We start from the raw sequence: 17,545 nt of genomic DNA, 5'->3' as shown, positions 1-17,545 counted from the left end.
GATCACGAAGAGACTTGTTAGTAGAAAATAATGGATAGTGTATAAAATGCCAGATATATTTCAATGAAACAGCTTTCTAAACAAAACCCACTTATTAAAAAAGACATAGTAGGGTGTAGAAAAGGGAAGTGTTTTTTGTTTTGTTAAGTTTTTTTTTAAACCATTGGAATACAGGTAACATTTCACTTTAATTCCACTATGGGGCTTGAACCACAGCCCTGAAATTAAGCATCTCACGTTCTACCTACTGAGCTACTACATGCTCAGTGATTTGTGTACACAGGGACATAGATGGTGGTGTGTGGAGACCCCTAGAGAAGGTTGCCAAAAGCTTGGTCTCTGCTGCTCCAGAGCTAGGAACGGCCCAGATCTAATAGGGTTAATATATTTGCAGCTGTGGGTTAAACCAGAGAGCCTAGGGCTTGCTGATAAGAAGGTCAGCGGTTCGAAACCCCACAATGGGGTGAGCTGCTGTTGCTTGATCCCAGCTCCTTCCCACCTAGCTGTTCAAAAGCACTTCAAAGTGCAAGTATATACAGGGCCGTCTTAAAGGGATCGGACGCCGTGGCGAGATGAGCGCTGCAACCCCAGAGTCGTCCACTACTGGACCTAATGGTCAGGGGTCCCTTTACCTTTACCTATTTGCCCTGACCGTTAAGAGCAGAACCTCCAGGATCAGAAGCAGCGGGCTGCAAATACGAGGGCAGGGGAAGCAGCAGGGAGATCTCTCCGCCTGCACCACGCCTTCGCCTTGCAAGGGGGCGCATCCAGCCTTGCAGCCTCCCAGGGCCCAACCCACAGCCAGCGAGCTCCGATGCTCAGAGAGGCAGGAAACGGGGCCAGCCAGGGGGACTCGAGAGCGGCTGCACCTTCCTGTCCCCCCGCCGAGGAGAGCGGAGGAGCAGCGGCCAGTGGCCTGGCGAGTTTCCCCGGAGAGGAGCCGGATTCCGGTGCAGGGACGGAGCGAGGAGTCAGAGGTGCAGGAGGGTGGGGGGCAGGAGGGAGGGGAAATGCATGTGAGCCTCGGCTGGCAGGATCAGGCCCGAGTCTAGCCGGAGGCTGCAGGGCGCCCCTCAACCGGGCAAGAAGGGGAAGGGGCTCAGCTCGGGGGCAGGGCATCTGCAGGAGGGCACAGGGGCAAACATCTCTAGGTCAGGTCAGGCTGGCACGGACCCTGCCTGAGACCCCGGGGAGCTGCTCCCTTCAGTCCTATATAGACGATGCTGAGCTCAATGGGGCCCAAGGCAGAGGGATCATTTATCTCAGGATCAGGGCTTCTATCCCATTTCAGCACTGTGCTGGTTCCTGCTGATATTGGAGTTTGAAAGATCTCTCTAACACAGGAGATGGAAACAGCAGGGACTAGCAGGCCACATGTAGTGGGTTGTTTGATTCTGTTGGTCAATATTCCTTTTGTTTGTTTGCTTCTTAGGCTGTGCAGACGCCATACATTTAAAGCATGTGGCTTCCCCCAAAGAAACATGGGAACTGTAGTTTATTGCTACAGTTCTCAGCACCCTTAACAAACTGCTGCTCGCAGGATTTCTTGGGTGAAGGCACATGTTTAATCATGGACAAAGATCTGTTGTTTCCTTTCCAACATGCTTAAAGTTGCAGCCAGGATCAGCATTCCCTGGTCACTGAATATGCTCAGTGCTCTTACTGAGTTGTTTTGGGATTTCTCTACCACTTCCTTGGTCCTCCCACCCCCAAATGTTATTTGTAGTTCTGTAAACATTGGGGTTTCCCCAAGTCTTTGGATAACTTCCTCTCGTGCATGGAATGGGGCGTTTAGGTGACATAACGATTGTCATTCACAACCTGAAAATCAGAAATAGAAAAATAATTATATACAGTATTTCAAAAACTAGCTAACAGTTAAATGCTTTTGTTTTTATTCTTGTGTTTTATTCTACACTGGTGTTTTACTTTGCGTTTATTTCGTTTCCACCAGGGCGGTGTAAAAATGGAAGAGCAGGGGCCAAGAAGACCCATTCAAAGGGTGAGACTGGAGTCCAAAGGAAAAAGATCTCCTGCAGGCCTAGTTGAGACCTTCAGGGATCTTCTGCCTTGTGCAGATTTACGAAAAATTAAGCAGGAGGCAGAGGAATCATAGAATCATAGAGTTGGAAGAGACCACAAGGACCATCCAGTCCAACCCCAAGCCACAACAGCAGTGGGATGCCCAGGATTTCCTGAAGACGAGGCACCACCCTCCATCAAGTTGGGAAACCCCACAGGTTCCCAGTCCTCCCCACTCCAGAGATGGTGCCCTCTTGGCCTCCTTCAGGGGAACTGCGGATACCAGCCGGTGGCCCAGCGGAAGAGCAGGGGGGACAGACCAGCCCCTGCTCTCAGACACTGAGGGGATTCCGGGAAAGAAAAGTGTCATCCTCTCACCTGGGTTTCCATCATCTGGAGGTCACAGGTCCACTGTCTCTGTGTTATGGAGCTGACAGTTTGGACTCCTGACACCCAGGGTCTCTGCTAGTCAGCTTCTTGGGCTTTTCATGATGTCTTAATCTGCATCCCACAGGTCCACTGTTCTGTTTAGCTATGGTGGTGAATATTCCTCCTCCCTGCACTTTCTCTCTAATCCACTTTAAAAAGGCTTGTTAGACCAAACTTTACACGGGAGGTTTGCGGTCATATCTCCTGATGTTCTTACTTTACCTAAGCAGCTGTAGGGGACTCTGAATTTCATCAGAGCAGAGGCTGTGTTAGAAGAGGTGTCCTTCCACCAACCCCCGTTTTCCTCCTCTAAATTGCCTCCATTTCCAAAATATTCTTTGCTTCCCACTGAGGTAAAAATCTCAGCACATCTTGCAACCTCAGCAGTCCCATGTGTAGTGCAAATAGAATAACACTGGCATACCTTGTAAAGTTGTTGAAACATTTTTAAAGATAATGGCCAGGTTCAGATGACTGAATTGCAGCCTGAAAAGCAGGGTTACAAATAGGCACAGTTTTCAATGCATTGCTGCAGCAAAGTTACGCTGAAATCCATGTTGACCCAAGTTTACAACAATAATCTCTAGTCACCAGCACAGTCTCCTGGCCACCAGAAGCAGAATGCATCACTCCAGGAAGGATTCCAACCCAACCTTTAGTGAGAGACAGTAAAAGAGAAGGACTCTGCATGGGTAGCTTCACAAATTAACCTGCGGTGGTCCTGCACTGGCAGCAAGGCTAACAAACAGGGGAACTGGGAATGTGCTAGCCCAGGGGTCTGCAACCTTTAAGACAAAAAGAGCCACTTGGACCCGTTTCCGAAGGAAAAAACAACAACTGGGAGCCGCAAAACCATTGCGAGATTTAAAACAAATATAACACTGCAGAGGAAAAACCATTATTATTATTATTATTATTATTATTATTATTATTATTATTATTATGAGCCAATGCAAAGAATAGAAAAGGAAGTATTATATTTATTATTATTAGGACAACGTTAAATCTTATTTTGTGCACATTTAAAGCAGCAGGGAGCCTGCAAGTACTATCTGGCTTCAGGGCAAAGCCTTGTTTAAGCTGCCTGGAAAGGCTGACAAGCCAAGCTGAGCGGGGAGGGGGGGGGTTGCAAGGCAAAGAAAAAGGACAACAAGAAGCACGCAAGCTGCAAATGGAAAGCGTCCTCTCCCGCGCTCGGTATTTGCGAGGTAGCAAACGGCTCTCGTAGAAAGAGCTCCCCGAACTTCTCCCCACCCCCCTTGAAGCAATCCCGGGGGAGGTGGCGATGGGAGGGCTGCTGGTTTTCGCGAAGACCGCCGAGGCTGCTTTTCTGCGCAGCTAGACATTCAGCGCCGCCTCTCCGTCCCCGCTTCGCTTTGCAGCGCGCAGAGCCTGTCCCTGGTGCGCGGCAGGTCAGTCTGCGGGGCTCCCCAAAGCGCGCCTCCAGCTTCTTGCCGCACCCGCCCACCCGCCCGGGTCAAGGCGGCGCAGGCATGGCGGCGCATTTTGGACCCAGAGGTCTTAGGTCAGCCAAATTATATACTGGAGGGAATGAGAGAAGCAGCCTGATGACCCAGTATGCAGCTTCTAAAATGAGCTCATTTTATAGCACATCTCTATGTACTTCTTGGGGGGGGAGGCACCCTACCACCCAGGGATGGGGGCAGTGTGGGCATCGCCGCTTCCCCCGAGGGGGCAGAGATGGGGGCAGGGTGGGTAGGTGGGCTCTGGCTGCTTCCCCTGATGGTGCAGGTGCTGGTTGCTTCTCGCGAGGGGGCAGGGATAGGTGCAGGGTGAGCTGCAGGTATTGGTGCAGGGTGGGCAACGTTTCTCCTCTTTCCATCCCCCCACAACCAGCATGTCATCTTCCCTCAAACCAGCTGAGCTGGGGATCTCTGGGCAATGCTTCTACTCCCCCCCACCAAAGCACACAATCTTTTGATCTCTCCTCTCAAACCAGCTGAGCTGGGGATCTCTGGGCGATGCTTCTACCCCCCCAAAAGCGCACAATCTCTTCTCTCCCCTCAAACCAGCTGAGCTGGGGATCTCTGGGCGATGCTTCTACTCCCCCCCCCCAAAGCACACAATTTTACATCTCTCCCCTCAAACCAGCTGAGCTGGGGATCTCTGGGCGATGCTTCTACTCCCCCCCCCAAAGCACACAATCTTTTGATCTCTCCCCTCAAACCAGCTGAGCTGGGGTTCTCTGGGTGACGCTTCCCCCTCCAAAAAGCACACGATCTTTCAATTTCTTCCCTCCAGTGGTGGCGGAGGGATTCTTCGCTCCCGACTGCAGCAGGGGCAGCGGGTTTATCTGCTCCCGGCTGCACTGACAGGGCACTTCCCCGCTCCGCTCGCAGATTCCGCAGGGAGGTGCGCAGGCAGCAACGCAGCCAGAGAGGGGTGCCCCGTGCCTGCCCCAATCGTGCCCATCAGGCACCCAGGCAGCCCCGGCGGGAGGGGACGCAAAGGGGCTTCCCTGAGCCGGACGCAGCGGCTGAGAGGAGAGGATTGGGCTGCAAGCTGGCAGGACTGACTGGGGCGGGAGAGCCGTGGCAGAAACTGAAGGCGCACAATGCTCCTCTCGACGAGGCAGCTTTTAGCCGCTTGCAGAGGGGGCGGAGAAGCCTGATTTCAGGCTGCTCCCCCCTCCCCCGCCACTCTGCCGCCTGCGGAGCGGCGGCGCAGCGCGGCGGGCGCAGGCGGGCCAGCAGCGCGGCGTGGCGCCCCCTCCATTTTACACCGGCCCTGGCAGCGCCCCCACCATTCCGCGCAAGTTCAGCGCCGCCTCTCCGTCCCCGCTTTGCTTTGCAGCGCGCAGAGCCTGTCCCTGGCGCGCGGCAGGTCAGTCCGCGGGGCTCCCCAAAGCGCGCCTCCCATGGGCGTACTGCCCCCCTAGAAGCCAGCTGCCCCCTTTAGAAGCCAGGTGCCCCCCTACCCCAGAAGCAAAAATGATCGGCGTCATGCTGAGGAAGAAGCGGGGCGGGAGGAGAGGAGCGGAGAAGGGGAGGCAGTGGAGGAGGAGGAGGCTGCTGTCCCCGCCGCCCGAGTTCCTCCCTTTGCCCTCCCCCCTTGCCCAAGGCAGCTCCTGTCCCGGAGCCGAAGGAGGAGCGCCTGTTGCGCGCTCACAGTGGCGGGCACACATCCAAAAGGACGCCACCCCGAGTCCCCGCAAGGGCCCCCAGCCTCCCGCCGCGCCCGCCCGCCCGCCCGGGCCAAGGCGGCGCAGGCACGGCGGCGCAGGAAGGCTCCGAGTCCCGGCCAGGCCCCGCTGCCAAAGAGGCGCCCGGACGGTGAGGCAGAGCGGCAAAGCCAGGCGGAGGCAGCAGCAGCGCCATCCGGCGACCGACGCCCGACGCCGGGAAGGTCCCCCGCCCATCCGCCTCTCCGGGGGCAGGGAAGGCGCAACGGAGCCAAGCCCCACAAGGACACCCCAGCCGCCCGTCGGGCCCGACACTCCAAGGAGGGAGGACGCATGAGCAGCAGCAGCGCCCGCCCCAGCCCCCCAAGGGCGGGCCGCCGGCCAGCCGGAGAAGCGGGCAGGCGCGGCAGGCCAGGAGGACGGCGCGGCGGGCGCAGCCCAGGCGGGCCAGGAGCGCAGCGCAGTGCCCCCACCACTCCGCGCCACCTCCGCGCCCCAGGCAGCCGCCCCGGAGCCGAAGGAGGAGCGCCTGTTGCGCGCTCACAGTGGCGGGCCGCGGCGGGGACGGCCCCGCTCCGCTCCACCAACTGCGCTGCCGCCGCCGCACCAGGCCCCACTCCCCCCGGCTGCCCCCTCCCTCTCTCTCCCTCCCGCAAACCGCCCCTCCATCGCGTGCAGGGCCGGCGCGTCTTCCCTCCGGCCGAGGAGTTCTCAGGCGCAGTGCCCCCACCACTCCGCGCCACCTCCGCGCCCCAGGCAGCCGCCCCGGAGCCGCGGCAGAGCCGCGAAAGAGCCGCATGCGGCTCCGGAGCCGCAGGTTGCCGACCCCCGTGCTAGCCCCATATCTCCCTACATCTGCAAGGGTCATAGGTTCAGTATATTCTGCAGATGATGGAAGGATTATTCAGAAGGGTCAACTTGAGTGTATTTGATGGATGCTTGGCAACAGTGCTCTGAGGCTAATTGCTTGTTTGGCAACAAATCTTCAAGTTAATTATGTCTTGTGTACTGTGTTATGGAGCTGACAGTTTGGACTGCTGACCCCCAGGGTCTCTGCTAGTCAGCTTTTCGAGCTTTTCATGATGTCCTAATCTGCATCCCAATCTCTGTTCCAGGAATCGTTGCCTATGGAAGATGTGGTTATTAAGTCCCCCAAGTCTGAGCAGGATCCCTTGGACACAGAGAACATCCATCTTTCTGCAAAGGCTGAGGGGGAGAGTGAAGAAGAGGCCAGCTTTCTGGGTAAAGGTTAGGGTCTGGGTCCTTGAGTGCTTTTGCAATTTCCTTTCCCCTGCCTGAAATTCTCAGGCAATGGGATTGCCAGAACCTCTGAGTTAGCCTTTCCCAACATACTACCCTCCAGACATCATTAGATTTCCAACTCGCCTCACCCACAGCCAGAATGACCAATGGAATGATGGGAGTTGTAGTCTCCCGCAGTTTGGCCAAACTCATGCTAGTCGCTTCGAGAACACTATCCAACCATCTCATCCTCTGTTGTCCCCTTCTCCTGTGCCCTCCATCTTTCCCAACATGAGGGTCTTTTTCTAGGGAGTCTTCTCTTCTCATGAGGTGGCCAAAGTACTGGAGCCTCAGCTTCAGGATCTGTCCTTCCAGTGAGCACTCAGGACTGATTTCTTTAAGGATGGATAAGTTTGATCTTTTTGCAGTCCATGGGACTCTCAAGAGTCTCCTCCAGCACCATAATTCAAAAGCATCAATTCTTCGGTGATCAGTCTTCTTTATGGTCCAGCTCTCACTTCTATACATTACTACTGGGGAAACCATAGCTTTAACTATACGGACCTTTGTCAGCAAGCTGATGTCTCTGCTTTTTTTTTTTGCAAATATATTTTTATTTTCAGAAATGAACATAAACATACATTTGTCAAATACACTTTTTGCAATATTACAAAAACTCCGCTGAGTTTTGACTTCCCTCCTACTCCACTCCAGTTTTCTTAATCTACATCATTCATCCGCTTTCCCTTGAATTTCCAGTTTTATTTCCCCTATTACAATACCTCCATTTTTGGTCATACTTTTCTGCTAGGTTGCAAGAATTCTGTCCCACCTGTTAGTGAATTACATGATTATAAACTTCTAAATATTTCAGAAATTTACTCCAATCGTCCTGAACCTGTTGATCTCTCTGGTCTCTTATCCTTGCAGTTAATCTCGCTAATTCCGAATACTCCATTAATTTTGTTCTCCATTCCTCTACCGTTGGTAAACTTTTCAATTTCCAATTCTGAGCCAATAGAATTCTAGCTGCTGTGGTGGCGTAAAGGAAAATTCTCTGATCCTTCCCTTTGATCTCCTCACCAACCAAGCCAATTAAAAACGCCTCTGGTTTTTTCGGGAATGTGTATTGCAGTATCTTCTTTAACTCATTATATATCGCCTCCCAATAAACTTTAACTTTATCACACAGCCACCACATGTGGTAAAAATCACCATCTTTTTGATCGCATTTCCAACATCTTTTACTGCCTTTCCTATATATTCTGGCTATTTTAACTGGTGTTAGGTACCAACGGTACATCATTTTCATTATATTCTCTTTCAGATTTGTACAGGCCGTAAATTTTATGTGGTGATTCCACAGTTTTTCCCACCTTTCTAATTGTATGTTATATCCTAAATCAATCGCCCACTTTGTCATGACTTCTTTCACCTCCTCATCTTTTGTAAACCATTCTAAAAGTAAATTATACATCTTTGATAATAATTTTCTATTTCCTTCCAATATCTCAATTTGAAATTTAGATTTCTTTTTATCAAAATTACATTTTCTTTTCTCTTCAATGAATAAATTGTGTACCTGGTGGTACTGTATCCAACCTGTCAGTTTGTTAGCAATCTGCTCGTATGATTTTATTTTCCATCCTGTTTCAGACTCTATTAGTAAATCATCATACGTTAGCCAATTCTCTCCTATATTAATCTTTTTTACCGTCAAGATCTCCGTGGGTGACAACCATCTTGGCGTTTTCCTCTCTAGTAATGCTTTGTTTCTCTGCCACACTTCATATAATGGTTTCCGGAACACATGCGCTAAGAATTCTTTATGTACTTTTGCTTTATCCTGCCAGAGGTACGAGTGCCAACCGAATCTATTGTTGAATCCCTCAATATTCAATATCTCTTTGTCCTCCAACACCATCCACTCCTTCAACCATATCAGACAGGACGACTCGAAGTATATTTTCAGATCTGGCAGGCCAAACCCCCCTCTTTCTTTCGTATCAACTAGTAACTTGTGCTTTATCCTTGGGTGTTTGCCCTGCCAGATATATTTGGATATTACCCTTTGCCATTCCTTAAATTGAGTCGTCCCTTTGATAACTGGTAACATTTGGGAGAGGAATAAAACTCTAGGTAAGATGTTCATTTTTACACTCGCAATCCGGCCCAAAAATGTCAAATTTAGTTTACTCCAAATGTCCAAGTCTTTTTTAATTTCTCTCCAAACTGGACCATAATTGTCATTAAATAAGTTTATATTTTTTGGTGATAACCACACCCCTAAATATTTTACCTTTTTAACTACCTCAATGCCATACAACATTTGTAAATTATCACTCTCAGTCTTTTGCAGGTTTTTAACTATCATTTTTGTCTTCCCTTTGTTTAATTTGAAGCCAGCCAATTTTCCAAATTCCTCCACCTCCTTTAACATTTCTCCCAAGCTTTGTTGTGGTTCTTCAACCATTATCACCATATCATCCGCGAATGCCTTTAATTTAATTTCCCTTTTGCCAATCTTAATACCCTTTATCTCCTTTTTCTCTCTTAATTTGTTCGCCAAAATCTCTAAAACAATTATGAACAGCAATGGGGATATAGGGCAGCCCTGTCGCGTGCCTTTAGTTATGTTGAATTTATCGGATAATGTTCTGTTCACAATTAATTTTGCTGATTGTTCTGTATATATTGCTTTAATTCCCTTTATAAAGTTTTCTCCTATCTCCATCCTCTTTAATGTTTTCACCATGAATTGCCACGATAGATTATCAAATGCCTTTTCGGCGTCCAGGAAAATCAGGGCTGCCTTCTTGTCAATTTTCATGTCCAGATGTCTCTGCTTTTTAAGATGCTGTCTAGTTTTGTCATTGCTTTCCTCCCAAGAAGCAGGTGTGACTTAATTTCGTGACTGCTGTCACCATCTGCAGTGATCATGGAGCCCAAGAAAGTAAAACCTCTCACTGCCTCCATTTCTTCCCCTTCTATTTGCCAGGAGGTGATGGGACCAGTGGCCATGATCTTAGTTTTTTTGATGTTGAGCTTCAGACCATATTTTGCGCTCTCCTCTTTCACCCTCATTAAAAGGTTCTTTAATTTCTCCTCACTTTTCTGCCATCAAGGTTGTGTCATCAGCATATCTGAGGTTGTTGATATTTCTAGGGTGTACGAGGCCTCCATATCTTTCTGGTATAATTCCTCTGTGTATTCTTGCCACCTCTTCTTGATGTCTTCTGCTTCTGTTAGGTCCTTCCCACTTTTGTCCTTTATTATGGTAAGCTTTGGACAAAATGTTCCTTTCATATCTCCAATTTTCTTGAACAGATCTCTGGTTTTTCCCATTCTGTTGTTTTCTTTGCACTGCTCGTTTAAGAAGGCCCTCTTGTCTCTCCTTGCTATTTTTTTGGAAATCTGCATTCAGTTTCCTGTATCTTTCACTATCTCCCTCGCATTTTGCTTGCCTTATCTCCCCCACTATTTGTAAGGCCTCATTGGACAGCCACTTTGCTTTCTTGCATTTCCTTTTCATTGGGATGGTTTTCATTGCTGCCTCCTGTATAATGTTACGAGCCTCCATCAATAGTTCTTCAGGCACTCTATCCACCAAATCTAAATCCTTAAACCTGGTCCTCGCTTCCACTGTGTATTCATAAGGGATTTGATTTAGATTGTATCTTACTGGCCCAGTGGTTTTTCCTACTTTCTTCAGTTTAAGCTGGAATTTTGCTATAGGAAGCTGATGATCTGAGCCACAGTCAGCTCCAGGTCTTGTTTTTGCTGAATGTATAGAGCTTCTCCATCTTTGGCTGCAGAGAATATAATCAATCTGATTTCGATGCTGCCCATCTGGTGATGTCCATGTGTAGAGTCGTCTCTTGTGTTGTTGGAAAAGAGTGTTTGTGATTACCAGCTTGTTCTCTTGACAGAACTCTATTAGCCTTTGCCCTGCTTTGTTTTGAACTCCAAGGCCAAACTTGCCAGTTGTTCCTTTTATCTCTTGACTCCCTACTTTAGCATTCCAATCCCCTATAATGAGAAGAACATCCTTCTTTGGTGTCATTTCTATAAGGTGTTGTAAGTCTTCATAGAATTGGTCAATTTCAGTTTCTTCAGCACTGGTAGTTGGTGCATAAATTTGGATTACTGTGATGTTAAAAGGTCTGCCTTGGATTCATATCGAGATCATTCTATCATTTTTGAGATTGCATCCCAGTACAGCTTTCGCCACTCTTTTGTTGACTATGAGGGCCACTCCATTTATTTTACAGGATTCTTGCCCACAGTAGTAGATATGATAGTCATCCGAACTGAATTCACCCACTCCCGTCCATTTTAGTTTACTGATGCCCAGGATGAAAATGTTTATTCTTGCCATCTCATTTTTGACCACATCCAGCTTACCAAAGTTCATGGTTCTTACATTCCAGGTTCCTATGCAATATTTTTCTTTACAGCATCAGACTTTCCTTTCACTTCCAGGCATATCCGCAACTGAGCGACGTTTCGGCTTTGCCCCAGCCGCTTCACCAGCTCTGAATCTACTTGTACTTGTCCTTCGCTCTTCCTCAGTAGCAGGTTGGATGCCTTCCGACCTGAGGGGCTCATCTTCCAGCGTCATAACTTTTATATGCCTGTTGTCTTTGTCCATGGAGTTTTCTTGGCAGGGATACTGGAGTGGCTTGCCAATTCCTTCAACAGGTGGATCACATTTAGTCTAAACTCTCCACTATGACCTGTCCATCGTGGGTGGCCCTGCATGGCATAGCTCATAGCTTTCCTGAGTTATTTAAGCCCCTTCGCCACGACAAGGCAGTGATCCATGAAGGGGAGCAACTTGGATAGCTTGGGGGGGGGGATGTCTGTGTTCTGTCATCACGGTCCTAGGCAATATTGCTTCTTAATACAGTGGTACCTTGGTTCTCAAATGGCTTAGTAGTCAAACATCTTGGAAGTAAGTGTTCTGGTTTGTGAACTTTTTTTGGAAGTCGAACATGCTCGGTATTGAATGGTAAACTTCCATGAGTGCCACACTTCCATCTTCCATGTTACACTGAGATCTGTTTTTGATATTTATTTTGTCGTTTTTTTTTTGTTTTTGTGACTGTGTGGAACCCAGTTCAGCTATTGATTGATTGATTGCAAAAAACCGCAAAACCAAAATAACCTTTAGCAGGACAACAATAGAGGTAAAGAAGCAAATTATTTCAAAGCATGAAAGTGGTGTCTGTTTAAGTGGTCTGGTACTTAATTATTTCACAGTACAGCTTTTGTTTTTGTTATTTATTTTACATATTCGTTTTTGAAGCTTTTTCGGTTCATTTGTTTTTATCACTGTGTGGAACCCTGTTTGTTTGATTGATTGATTGACTGTGGAAATGGATAAAAGCTCCCCATCCAAACAATGACTATCATCAGTTCAGATAAGATTTTTTTTATCATTTGCAATACTGTCTTATTTATTTTATAGTACAGTACATTGTTTATTGATTTCATTTTATGGATCAATAGTACTGTAAGATTGTAAAATTGATGTTAAACTGTTGTGGTTGCTTTTTAAAATCTGGAATTGATTAATCCATTTTGCATTATTTTCCCGGTGAAGACATGCTTTTGTTTTGGAATGCTTTGGTTTTGGAACATACTTCTGGAATGGATTAAGTTTGAGAAACAAGGTACCACTGTACTAGTTTCTGGAAAGCATAGGAGGGCAGAGGGCTCTTGTGCTCCAATCCTGCTTGCTGGTTTCCCACAGGTATCTGGTTGGCCCCTGTGAGAACAGGATGCTGGATTAGGAGGGCCTCTGCCCAATCCAGCAGGCTCTTCTTAGGTTCTAATTATTCATGTGGCATAACAACACTTAAGTTTTGCTAATTACTCAGAAAAGATAGTTACTTGAGCCTGAGATCATTTCCTCACTTGAAAATGAAAAAAACCGAGCTGTGTTTAAGGAGCCCATTCCAACATAAATCAGTATTATAAAATGCTGCTGCTTTATTACTTGTGAATGATCATGTGTTGCTCTTGCTATTATCTCCTGTGCATTCTTAAAAATTTGGAACATAGCGAGGATAGTAGAGAATGGAGAGGGTGTTAAAATAAGAGAAGGTGCATATTGAGATTGACGTGTGTTCAGTTTCTTCTCATTCTTGAATGTCTAACAGGATTATCTTCCTCCCTAGCAGGTCAGGAAGATGATAGTCAGAATTCAGCGAAGCCACCTGTGAATTCAGTGGGAAGAACAAAAAAACGGTTTAAATGCATGGAATGTGGAATACGCTTTTGTCACAGGGGAAGACTGAGGATACACCAAAGAACTCACACGAGGGAGAAACCATTTAAATGTATTGAATGTGGAAAGAGCTTCAGTCAAAATGTAAACCTTAAACTACATCAACGAACTCACACAGGGAAGAAACCATTTAAATGTATTGAATGTGGAAAGAGCTTCAGTGGAAGTCGAGATCTTAGAACACACCAACGAACTCACACGGGGGAGAAACCATTTAAATGTATTGAATGTGGAAAGAGCTTCAGTGGAAGTGGAGCACTTAGAACACACCAACGAACTCACACGGGGGAGAAACCATTTAAATGTATTGAATGTGGAAAGAGCTTCAGTGGAAGTCGAGATCTTAGAACACACCAACGAACTCACACGGGGGAAAAACCATTTAAATGTATTGAATGTGGAAAGAGCTTCAGTCAAAATGGAAATCTTAAACGACATCAACGAACTCACACAGGGAAGAAACCATTTAAATGTATTGAATGTGGAAAGAGTTTCCGTGGAAGTGGATCACTTAGAATACATCAACGAACTCACACGGGGGAGAAACCATTTAAATGTATTGAATGTGGAAAGAGCTTCAGTGGAAGTGGAGACCTTAGAACACACCAACGAATTCACACGGGGGAGAAACCATTTAAATGTATTGAATGTGGAAACAGCTTCAGTGGAAGTGGATACCTTAGAATACACCAACGAACTCACACGGGGGAGAAACCATTTAAATGTATCAAATGTGGAAAGAGCTTCAGTCAAAATGCACACCTTAGAATACATCAACGAACTCACACAGGGGAGAAACCATTTAAATGTATTGAATGTGGAAAGAGCTTCAGTGAAAGTGGAGCACTTAGAACACACCAACGAACTCACACAGGGGAGAAACCATTTAAATGTATTGAATGTGGAAAGAGCTTCAGTGAAAGTGGAAAACTTAAAGTACACCAGCGAATTCATACAGGAGACAAACCATTTAAATGTATGAAATGTGGAAAGAGCTTCAGTGGAAGTGGAGCACTTAGAACACATCAACGAACTCACACGGGGGAGAAACCATTTCAATGTATTGAATGTGGAAAGAGCTTCAGTGGAAGTGGAGACCTTAGAAGACACCAACGAACTCACACCGGGGAGAAACCATTTAAATGTAATGAATGTGGCAAGAGCTTCAGTGGAAGTGGAGACCTTAGAAGACACCAACGAACTCACACGGGGGAGAAACCATTTAAATGTAATGAATGCGGAAAGAGCTTCAGTAAAAGTGGAAACCTTAAACTACATCAACGAACTCACACGGGGGATAAACCATTTAAATGTATGGAATGTGGAAAGAGCTTCAGTGGAAGTGGAGCACTTAGAACACATCAACGAACTCACACGGGGGAGAAACCATTTCAATGTATTGAATGTGGAAAGAGCTTCAGTGGAAGTGGAGACCTTAGAAGACACCAACGAACTCACACCGGGGAGAAACCATTTAAATGTAATGAATGTGGCAAGAGCTTCAGTGGAAGTGGAGACCTTAGAAGACACCAACGAACTCACACGGGGGAGAAACCATTTAAATGTAATGAATGCGGAAAGAGCTTCAGTAAAAGTGGAAACCTTAAACTACATCAACGAACTCACACGGGGGAGAAACCATTTAAATGTAATGAATGCGGAAAGAGCTTCAGTAAAAGTGGAAACCTTAAACTACATCAACGAACTCACACGGGGGATAAACCATTTAAATGTATGGAATGTGGAAAGAGCTTCAGTGATAATGGAAATCTTAGAATACATCAACGAACTCACACGAGGGAGAAACCATTTAAATGTATTGAATGTGGAAAGAGCTTCAGTCAAAATGCAAACCTTAGAACACACCAACGAATTCACACGAGGGAGAAACCATTTAAATGTATTGAATGTGGAAAGAGCTTCAGTCAAAATGCAAACCTTAGAACACACCAACGAATTCACATGAGGGAGAAACCATTTAAATGTATTTAATGTGGAAAGAGCTTCAGTGAAAGTGGAACACTTAGGAAACAGCAGCTAACTCACACAGAGGGAAAACCTTAGATGTATGATATTTGGAAAGAGGTTCAGAGGTAGTGGAGACCTTAATATTCATAAGTGAATTCACACAGGTGAAAAACCATATACAGTAAATGTATGGAGTTTTCCACTCAGGGTATCCACAGTTCCTGGGAAGTAAAGATGACTGTCTTTAAAAAAACCAAACACATCATTTTTATTAGATTTTCCAATTCAACAACCAATAAAATCACTTTAAATTATTCCAAATTACATCCTGAATTATTTATATGCATATCAGATACTTCCAATATTCTGCCAAATTAATAGTTTCAATTTTAGGACTTCCAATGCTTCAAACGTGAGGAATTTCTGATCAACCATTTTCCATTGCCATCCATTCCATTCTGATGTTTTCGCAGCCTCTGAGGTATTCCAGCAAGGGAGATAAAACAAATCAAACAATGCTTTTGTGTGGGTTTAAGTCCATAGCCAGCCTCCCTAAAATTGCATTGCCCCTTGACTCACTGGTATTCTTATTAAATCCAAAAGTCTTATCACAGGCAGCCGCCATCTTCACTCAGTCCCGATGAAATCCAAACATAGTTGTTATAGCTTTTCCCACCCGGTTGCTTTGCAGTTGAACCTTTTCAGGAGAGATTTGCCAATCATACTGTATGTTCTTAAATTATATTATTTTTGAGGCTTGCCTTTCCCTTTGATTCAGTGTTATGCAGCCCAGATTTTATCTTCCAACATGGCGGATTTCCCAGTTAAGCAGCATTATTCCTCCTGGAGCCAAAGATTTTCTGGGAAACTGTCCAAAATTCTCTAAAGATGAATCAACCAGTGGCCTAGAGGTTCGGTCTGTGCCAAAATCAACAAGCTGACATGCTTTTTATCCTCTTCCAAATCAAAGATATAGTTCCTTATCAAATAGGGACAGCGGTGTTGTATATTATTTTCATTTCCACACAGTTTATAGTTGTGGAGCCAAATTATGTCCGCAAATATCAAACATCTAGTCTTTCAAATCTCGCTTGTTATCAGTAATGAAAACGGCTCTTCTGGGGGGGGGGAGTTGCCCATTGATATAATGTAATAAAGCAAAGTACAATAATAGAGGCAGAGGCTCCCCCCCCTTTTCCGTCCCATTCCCACATACCAATGAGATGTTAAAATCTTCCTTTTGATATTCTTAACTTCTCAGTGGCTGAGTTCTTAAGCAAAATACTTTTCCTCCTTCGTTTGAAGCATGCCCAAGACTTAACTCTGATTTTCATTTTTTAAGTGTTGGGACTTGTGCGTGGACGGGGTGGCCTCCGGGAGTGCCTTCCCCCATGGGGGCTAACCACCCTGCCCCCCCGCTCCTTCCTCAGAATTCGGAGCAGGTTTAATGGGCATCTGCTGGTGAGGCAGTTCTTCCCATAGCCCCTGGGAAGAATTTGGAAGGCTGATTACTCCCATCTCAGCCTCTAATTGCCCCGCAAGGGTTGAAGAGATGTTATAAGTCAGCCATTTCCCGGCACGCCCAAGCGGAAGATAACTGTCATATCTCTGCATGTCCAAAAAAGAATTTGGCAGTGTTTGTTTTCATTCTTGGGGTCCTGCTATTTGGAGATTCTCTCTTTTTCAAGAGGTATCTGAAGACTGTTGATCTGGATAGCTTGGAATCTGGCATTCTGGACTTTCCCCGTAATTCTGCATATTGCTCAGAACAGAGAGCTCAATCTGGATTTCCTGTGTCAGTGCATCATTCCCACCTACACTTCCGTGGTTTGTGAATATGGCTGGTTTGGATTCCTTTGGACCAGTTGTGTTATTGTTCAAAATGGTTTTTTGCTGACAATGGGTTCCTAAAACTTTAATAAAGCACAGGTCCCTTTCAAAATATTCATTCTCACATATTCCACTGAATAGTTTGGTCGTCGTCGTCCCCACCGCCCTGGATGTTTTGTTTTTTGCAGAGCGCCCAATCCTCCAAAGCAGCTTTAGTTATGCAACCTGAATTTGCCTGTTTTTGACTGAATCCCACCCTAAAACACGGATGCTTTCGAAATGCCCTTCATCAGATGAATGAAGCATGAATGTAAGCTTGCAGTTATATTTATCTCTCTATACACAAACACATATATGTCCATGGGTGTAAAGAAAGAAAGTGAGGTCAGTCAGTCAGACAATGAAATGCAGAAGGGCAGGTTTCTCAAGTTCTTCCTGCTCATTTCTCTTGCTATTGTTGTTTTGCAGCAGATTTAGTTAACTGAAAAGCACAAAACAACCACAAAGAATCTTGAGGCGGGTTACACATTTATTTCAGTTCAGTCTTTGGTTATTGGCATATAGAGTTTCTCCTGCCCCTACAAGCCCAAAAGTAAGATTTTCTGTGGAGACACTGGGGG

The 17,545-nt window shown here is 46.3% G+C and overlaps 1 protein-coding gene across 1 annotated transcript; it reads left to right on the top strand.

Annotated features, from left to right (window-relative positions):
* Window positions 1–682: 682 nt before the first annotated feature.
* Window positions 683–16,023, top strand: LOC117042651 (oocyte zinc finger protein XlCOF6-like). Its single transcript, XM_033142227.1, has 3 exons — window positions 683–977; window positions 1,955–2,002; window positions 13,021–16,023. Exons 1-3 carry the CDS (start codon window positions 815–817, stop codon window positions 15,117–15,119), a joined length of 2,310 nt encoding a protein of 769 aa, XP_032998118.1. The 5' UTR covers window positions 683–814; the 3' UTR covers window positions 15,120–16,023.
* The last annotated feature ends 1,522 nt before the right edge of the window (window positions 16,024–17,545 follow it).

Source organism: Lacerta agilis, chromosome 2 (genome assembly GCF_009819535.1).
Source record: "Lacerta agilis isolate rLacAgi1 chromosome 2, rLacAgi1.pri, whole genome shotgun sequence".
Classification (NCBI taxonomy): domain Eukaryota; kingdom Metazoa; phylum Chordata; class Lepidosauria; order Squamata; family Lacertidae; genus Lacerta; species Lacerta agilis.
The sequence above is the reverse complement of the archived record's forward strand: the minus strand, read 5'-3'. Positions and strand labels throughout refer to the sequence as shown.

Coding starts and splice junctions, on each gene's coding strand:
- LOC117042651 (XM_033142227.1), top strand. CDS start 815: ATGCTCAGAGAGGCAGGAAACGGGGCCAGCCAGGGGGACTCGAGAGCG. Junction 978..1,954: donor GACGGAGCGAGGAGTCAGAG/GTGCAGGAGGGT, acceptor CGTTTCCACCAG/GGCGGTGTAAAAATGGAAGA. Junction 2,003..13,020: donor CAAGAAGACCCATTCAAAGG/GTGAGACTGGAG, acceptor CCTCCCTAGCAG/GTCAGGAAGATGATAGTCAG.